This window comes from Maylandia zebra, linkage group LG18 (assembly GCF_041146795.1).
Source record: "Maylandia zebra isolate NMK-2024a linkage group LG18, Mzebra_GT3a, whole genome shotgun sequence".
Lineage (NCBI taxonomy): Eukaryota > Metazoa > Chordata > Actinopteri > Cichliformes > Cichlidae > Maylandia > Maylandia zebra.
The window spans coordinates 879,961-888,363 of NC_135184.1; the positions used below are offsets into that span (position 1 = coordinate 879,961).

The 8,403-nt window shown below is 43.2% G+C and overlaps 1 protein-coding gene across 3 annotated transcripts; it reads right to left on the reverse strand.

The window, feature by feature from the left end:
• Positions 1–614: 614 nt before the first annotated feature.
• On the reverse strand, positions 615–8,124 carry LOC111501487 (uncharacterized). 3 transcript variants are annotated; one of them, XM_076876699.1, is made up of 2 exons: positions 7,816–8,124; positions 615–2,025 (listed from the first exon to the last, which is right to left on the reverse strand). In XM_076876699.1, the coding sequence occupies exons 1-2, from the start codon at positions 7,985–7,987 to the stop codon at positions 1,163–1,165; spliced, it is 1,035 nt and encodes a 344-aa protein (XP_076732814.1). In that variant the 5' UTR covers positions 7,988–8,124; the 3' UTR covers positions 615–1,162. The 3 variants fall into 3 exon arrangements, with proteins under 3 accessions (XP_076732814.1, XP_076732813.1, XP_076732815.1); XM_076876698.1 differs by having other exon boundaries at positions 615–2,034; XM_076876700.1 differs by lacking the exon at positions 7,816–8,124 and adding an exon at positions 4,204–4,966 and having other exon boundaries at positions 615–2,034.
• Positions 8,125–8,403: the final 279 nt, after the last annotated feature.

The following is an 8,403-nucleotide window of genomic DNA, read 5'->3' on the forward strand; positions in this document are numbered from 1 at the left end:
AATATACAGCTGGAGAGGTCAAACTGATCTCACAGTGTAACAAACTGGAAGACCAGCCAAAGGTTGTTTGACTCTGAACCTTTATAACGTTGTACATGTTTTTTCAGCCTCGCCTTCCAGACACCGTTTTCTCTAGAAAGACTCCGACTTCTGACCTCAGGGGCAGACGATGAATGAAGATCAACACAGCCAGGCTTCCTGTGTGTAAACTGACCTAACAAAAAGTAAAATCAGGCAGAGAAAACAGTTTTACGACAGTCGACGTGAACTTTTTATTTAAGCCGGGCTTTCTGCTTCCGACTCTGAGCCTGCTCACTTCTTCCAAAGTGTGAGTATAACCTACTCCATCAGACATGAACAGATGACGATAAAGTGATTTAAAAAATCTATAAAGAACATAGAAATGTAAGTTAAACAGAACACGACGTAAAGATATGATAAAAGGTTAACGCAGCAAAAAACTAGTGCATTGAGCAGTAAAATAAACATTTTAATGTGATAATTATTTTCTCTTTGAGTGTGCGCTCAGCTCTCATTAGAGCTCTGAACTGGACCCATGAAACATTAAAGCTTACAGTCCCAAAGCCTGACAAAAGATTTGCTTCAGTCTGTAGCAAAGTGAAATTCATTTTATTGTTTTTGTGTTTTTGTAATAGCTACAATTCAATCTGTGTAAAAGAGACTTAGCAGCAGATTAGAATCAAGTACAACAACATACTTTACATTTGCTGCATTATTAAATTACACATACGGGGGTCACATTCTGGCCACTTTTAAACTGAACCTCCGAACATTACCCGCTTTCGACCAGTTTATTTATATGTTCAGTGTAAGTTACCATGGTGATTTAGCCAGGTAAAAACTGGCCAGGTAAAGACTTTAGAGACACAAACATGTGGTTTCAGCTCAAAGCAGCTCACTAAGCCAATAATCTTGGTTGAGGAAACACTTCTCTCTGTGAGTTTTCATGTTTTACAGCATGTGTGTTTTTGTGTTCCTGTCATGTTGGGGTCAAATCTGACAGATTTACAACTTAAAGCACTCATAAATATTGTGTTTTACATACAATTGCCTTATGCTAATTTAAGAGCTGTGAAAACAGACCGGTCAATTCTGACTGGGAACACTAAAGGAAAGGGGGCGGGACTCTGGAGGATTAAAGCTACTTCTGAATATTTTTCCATGTTTTATGAGATGGTTTCAAACCTGCATGAACTCTCATGTGCTTGAATAAAGAACTACTATATCCAAACACTTTCCCACATGTTTTACAATGATATGGTTTCTCACCTGTGTGACTTCTTGAGTGTTTTAGTAGATCCCTATTATATGCAAACATTTTCCCACATGTTGGACAAGAACAACACTTTTCACCTGTGTGAGTCATTATGTGCTCTGTTAAGTGAGAGCTACGTTTGAACATCTTCCCACATATTGTACAAGAAAATGGCTTACCACCTGTGTGGGTTCTTATGTGCTTTGACAAAGAATTATTACATCTGAACATTTTCCCACACATCTTACAAGCAAACGGCCTCTCACCTGTGTGCATCCTGTAATGGATTTTAATTTGATAATTAAACTCAAAGGTTTTTCCACAAACATCACATTTTAGAGACTTTTTACATTTAGCAGAGTTACACCGACTCCCTGATGCAGTGGGGCTTTCTTTATTTTTGTGATTTTTATTTCTTTTTCTACTTGATCTTGAATTCTTGCCTCCTTCCTGATCCTGACTCTCAGCTCCAGCAGAGCTGGGAGAGGGGAGCTGCTCCCCGTCTCCTCCTGGTTCACTGTGGTCTCTTTCCTCAGCAGCAGTCACCATGAAGGTATCCGTCTCCTCCTTCAGTCCCAGCTGCTCTCCCTCCTGACTGCTGCACAGTTCCTCCTGTTCCTCTTTAATCTGTGGAGGTTCTGGTTCCTCCTGCTCCACACTGGAGCTCCTCTCCTGGTTCCAGAGCTGCTGCTCAGGGAGAACCTCCTCCTCCTCCTCCTCCTCCTCACAGACAGGCTGCTGTGGGACGTCTGGAGGAACTGAAGGAGACAAAAAAAGAAAAAAGAAAAGTAATGTGACAACAGAAAAACATATCTGAGCAAATATACCGTCAAAATAAGGCTCTACAGTGAGAACATGTTCCTCAGAAAGTTGCCACCTCTCGTCAGTGCTGACAATCACTCACGTCTGCTTTTGAAACCACTGGAGAAATGGATGCTGTTCGCACAATCCTCACAGTTAAAGAAAATTCAGCTACAAGGAGAAAGACCACAAATGAAGGCTGCAACAGAGAATACACATCCTACTGTAGAGTTAAGCTCACCATTAGACCAATAAGACCAATAAGGGTCAAGTGAGGTTAGGTAATACATTTACTGTAGTGAGCTGCTAAATCAAACCAAGAACTGACACACAGGCACTCAGATGTTGCGTGTACAGAGTTGAGAGACAGAGGGAGGGGCGGGAAGCTTGCAGAGTATTAAGAGGCTGTGATTTGGAAATAACTGACTGTAAAGCGCTATACAAATGCATTTTGTTCCTCCAGGAGACGATCATCCTGAACAAATGATTACAGCAAACAGTCACAGTTGGATTATAAAGTAAAAGGAGGACAGATTCTGATGTTTGTGACCTGTTAATACAGACTTTTGCTGATTTCAATTTTCTTTCTAAAAACTATCACTGATAACATATACAAGGAGAAATCTCTGTGAAGGTTCTCAGTCATTCAGGTCATCGTAGTCAAAGGAGCTTGCAAAGAAAAGCGTCTGGACTTCTTTAAGTTGCTTGAAGACGTTTCACCTCTCATCCGAGAAGCTTCTTCAGTTCTAAGGTCAAATGGTGGAGAGTCCCAGATTTAAACCCAGTGGGAGTAACCCCCCACAGAGGGACAAAAGGACCCCTGATGATCCTCTAATCGCCTGAGCCAAGGTGTGAAACTGGGTGTGGGTCCCAATCAGCCAGAGTTTCGGGTGAGCTCACTGTGAAACCTGGCCCCACCTTATCATGCGATTTCCTGAGGTCAGATGGCCCAGGATGTGAGTGGGCGTTAAGGAGTCTGGGGAGGGATCTCAAAACTGGATTATAGATGGCAGAGAGTTGGTGTCGTAAGCCCCGCCCTCTGTTCAAAGATGGTCGCTCACAGTGGACATAGATGCTTCTTTCACTCCTCTTTCAAACCATCTGTCCTCTCTGTCCAAAATGTGAACGTTGGCATCTTCGAAAGAGTGACCTTTGACTAGGGCTGGGCGATATATCGAGTTTTTAAAAATATCAATATATTTTCATACGAGATATAAGATGTGACAATATCGTTTATATCGATATAGTCTATGTTACATTATAATTATACTTGCGGAGCCGCAAGTTTGCCTCTCTTTCGTCCACTTTTGTCTCTACGCAACGTTACTCGGCCTCGCCTCTCCTTCACTGAACACAACTCCGCCTCCCCCATAGCTTCACCTGCAGGCAATAACAAGATGAAAGCGGAAAATCTCCGTTAGCGAGTTACCGTGCGTGGGGCTGGACGGCGTCAACGTGTTAGCGAGCTAACCGCGCTAACGACATGCAGCCAGGAGGGGCTGCACGGCCTAAAATCCTTTCATTTTCTCAAAAATCGACAGTGCGCCTTATGTATGAATTCTGGTTGTGCTTACTGACCGCGAACCGATTTTATGTGGTACACAGCGCTCAGCAATCTGTCAAAAAATGTTTTAATATGACTTTGCTAAGCTACGGCGCTGCACCGCTTGATGGATTGTCGGAGGATTACGGCTACCGGGGAGGAGCCTCGCGGAGTGATACGTACTGTGTTTTTATAAGGACCACAAATGGCACCTGTTCAGAGACGTGGTGCAGCTGTGAAATCTGTCTCTTTGTTATTACGCTCAGCGTCTATTAGTTTACATTTTGACTGCACAATTGTGAGCTTTTTGTTATGCACAAAAACAACATTGTTTTCTTTTATTTGTGGACCACGATTATTTATTAAATGCTGATAATTAATTTTTGAGTAATTTCTTCATGTACATCTACGCTGTATGTAAATAAAAGTGCCCGTGTGACATCTGGGACACAGTGTGACTAAGAACTCTCTTTTTGTTCTTAACTTATGGCTTAAAAAATAAATATCGAGATATATATCTTATATCGCCATCCAGCTAAAAAATATCGAGATATGAGTTTTGGGTCATATCGCCCAGCCCTACCTTTGACCTTTAGATGCAGATGGACTGCTGAGTCTTGTCCTGTGGAGGTGGCTCTTCTGTGTTGTGCCATGCGCTTGTGAAGTGGCTGTTTGGTCTCTCCAATGTAGAGGTCTGGGCATTCCTTGCTGCACTGTACAGCATACACCACATTGTTAAGACAATGGGGTGTATTGTCAAAAACTGGTTCACCCAAAAGACAAAACTCCTAAACACAGACTTAACAATGTGGTGTATGCTGTACAGTGCAGCGAGGAATGCCCAGAAATTGAACTTGCAAATTTGAATGTCACACAGCTGCAGACCACAAGATAAACTAGATCTACGCTCATGGGTGGGACGATTGACTGACTGGACAAGATTAACAGAGTCAATAAGATTCAGGAAGTCTCTAACCAGAGGTTTTTGGTAGCAGCAAACATGAATATTAAAATTCCCAAGGATTAAAACGCTGTCAAATCTTGGTAAGATCCCCGATAAAAATACAAAGTCTTGAATAAAATCTTCGTTAAACTTCGGTGTAAGATATGCAAGTGCACACAGCACAGGCGAATGCAGATCCAACCGAAATAATTGTTGTTCAAAGCTGCCATAAATGAGCGGTGAGCTGTCGTCATTTAAAAGTTTTTTAAAAACAGTTGCTTAAAACCTCCGCCACGACCACTTTCCCGCAGGGAGTTGAAAAACTGGCAGCTAGAGGGAATGAGTTCAGAGGAAGCGCTTAACTCACCTGTCATGGTCCTGTCACATCAACACCGTGGTGAAAAAGGCCCGACAGCGTCTCTACCACCTCAGACGCTTGAGAGACTTCCAACTGCCCTCCAAGGTGCTCAGGAACTTTTACTCGTGCACCATAGAGAGCATCCTGACGGGAAACATCTCAACCTGGTTCGGGAACAGCACCATGCAGGACAGACGAGCTCTACAGAGGGTTGTGCGGTCAGCTGAGCGCACCATCCGCTCCGAGCTCCCTGACCTGCACTCAATCTACAGCAGGCGGTGCTGGACCAAGGCCAGGAAGATGGTGAAGGACCTCAGCCATCCCAACAACAGACTGTTCTCTCTGTTCTCTCGGCACAAGAGACCCTGTGCCGAGGGTCTCTTGACCCTCTGTGCCGAGGGTCAAGAAAGTGATTCCGCTCCCTGAAGACCAACACAGAGAGACTGAGGAGCAGCTTCTTCCCGCAGGCGATACGGTCTCTCGGTCACACCACCATACAGTACTGACCCACACATGTGGTTCTTACACACACACTGGACATTCTGGACATTTGTTTACACTAGTGGCCACTGCACAACTACACTGCCTGGTCATCTAATCAGATCACTCACTTAGTCACAGGTCACTTAAATAAATCACTTTTAAGCATATTTAGGGGCGACCGTGGCTCAGGGGGTTGGGAAGCGTATCTATAACCGGAAGGTCGCCAGTTTGCTCCCCAGCTCTTTCTGTCCTGGTCGTTGTGTCCTTGGGCAAGACACTTCACCTACCGCCTATTGGTGTTGGCCAGAGGGGCCGATGGCGCGATATGGCAGCCTCGCTTCTGTCAGTCTGCCCCAGGGCAGCTGTGGCTACAACTGCGGCTGCCTCCACCAGTGTGTGAATGCGAGAGTGAATGAATAGTGGTATTGTAAAGCGCTTTGGGTGCCTTGAAAAGCGCTATATAAATCCTATCCATTATTATTATTATATTTGCACTACACAAGACACTTAAATATGTGGATTGCACAACGCTGGACATTACATTTCTTTCATTACTTGTACTGCTGCTCTTATTGTTCTATTTTATTTTATTCTTTCCTAGTTAAATTTACCCTTCATTTTAATTTTCAGATTTATTTCCTATCCTATTCAGTCTTTTAATTTAGGTCACGAGCAGATGTCTAAGCATTTCACTGCATATCGTACTGTGTATGTGACAAATAAAATTTGAATTTATTTATAGAAATACAAACAAACTACAGGTACTTCCATTATTTTACAGCATGTGTATAATGTCAGTTAAAATAACAGGACATACCGAGGCTGCCGGCTGCGAGCTCTGGCTAGCTTTAGCTTTAGCCACTTTGCCTTTGTTAGATTCTTTAAAATGTCCATATTTTGCTGATTAATGGAGATTTAAGCATCAGATCAAGTTTGTTGCTACCAGTTTCCTTTAGGTCCTCCCGTGGTTTACTTTGGCGATGGTTGTGTCTTCACTCACAGTGAAGACCTTCCATGGTACCAGCATGAAATTATCTGAAATGTCTTGGTATGTTGAAGAAATAAAAGTTCCTTTGACTGGAACTAAAGGGCAAAACCCAACTCCCGAAAAACAACCTCCTTCACCAGAGTTACACAATGCAGTTAGGTGAGTCCAGTTTCCCTGCCAACCCTGGAAACGCCTCATCAAGCCCAAAGGGGGAGGACACACACACACACACACACACACACACACACACACACACACACACACACACACACACACACACACACACAACTCTCATAGTGTGAGCTAATAATTGTCAGGTGGTGTAATCAAATAAAATATTAATTAAAATCCCAAAATAATCATTTTTTTGTACTCTCTACAATACTTTATGCATTTATATTTGTATTTTTCTGTGTTTACATACTACATTGAAGAATAAAAACAGAAATATTTACCGTTAGAACACAATTATTACAATTTCCAAAAAACAATCAAACAGAAAATAATGTGATCTGCACTGCAGACAATCAAAGGGACGTTATTTATTTTAATTCGGCTGAACCACCTGACAGTTTTGTGGTGCTGAATAGAAAAATGGGGACGAAATAGTAAACTGAAGAAAATTCTAAAGATGTTAAAAGAGAAACAGCCTGCAGATAAATCACCAAACACATTTTATTATTGCAGCTCATATTATGTTTCCAACACTTTCCAATTAAACACTGTTTTACTTCATCATCATCATCATCATCATCTCTAGCTTTCTCAATCATTGGTCGTTATTATCATCATTATGATTATTATTACAACAACTACTAATTATTAATCTCTGGCTCTCTTCCACAGCTGTCTTTGTCCTGTTTTCCTCCCCTCACTCCCACATGGCCGCCCCTCCCTGAGCCTGGTTCTGCTGGAGGTCTCTTCCTGTTAAAAGGTTGGTTTTCCGTCCCACTGTCACCAAAGCGCTTGCTCAAATTGCGTCATATGATTGCTGGGGTTTCCTTGTATTACTGCAGGACCCATACTTTACAATATAAAGTGGCTTGAGGCGGCTATTTTGAGTTGGTGCTATATAAATCAGGTTGAATAAAATGCTTAAATCCGGCCTGATTTCAAACAGGAAGAGAGGGACTGAGCGGGGAGGAAACGGCCCTGGACCGAGTCCAACCCTGACTCTTCCGGGGGCTTTTCGGCACATGGGCCCCCCTCTGAACCAGACTCACAAATCTTCTGATCCTAACTTTGTTTCACTAAATAATCAAGAGAGAAATCCAGGCTGATTTCAGCGCCTGCTGTTTGAATGCAGCGCAGCGCAGTCCTGTCCTCTGTTTGCTCTTTGTTAGCTCACATCTCCAAAAAGTCCTCACAATCAGAAACGTCCCGCAGAGCTGTGATCAGGATCCTCCCTCAGAGGGACACTCACCTGTCCTGTGCAGCTTGATTTGGGGTTTCCAGGTGATATCCAGCAGTCTGCGCTGACGGTCGATCTCTTCCTCGTACTGGACGATCGTTTTTTCAAACTCCAAGAATATTTGTTCAGCAGCAGCAGTTAGTCGCTCGTTGATGAACTCTCTCAGATACTGAACTGAAGGCATCGTTGCTGCCGCAGCTCACACACTCAGCTCACACAACAACACAACAGTCCCTGTGCTCAGGCACACACACGTGGAAAGCTAACGGTATTAGCGCCTTTCCTTTGTTTTCTTCCGCCTGGTGTCACGTGGTGAGCTTCCGGCAGAGCACACGTGTTGCCTTTAGTTCCTATGTGTACATTTTTAAACTCACCGTTGCAGTAAATGAACAGATTCTAAGCAGCAAGGCTACAGTGCGAAGAGAAAACAGATCCATCAAAAACAAATTATCCTTTTGCCATAAGCATTGTTGCATTGTGTGAAACTAAAACCGGTGAGCATTAGTTTGGTGATGAGAGAGCTCAGAGGAGAACCATCAGACAGGTTGGAGCTGACAGAAAGAACAGCTGTGAACATCAGTCTTATCCAGGGACTCTTCA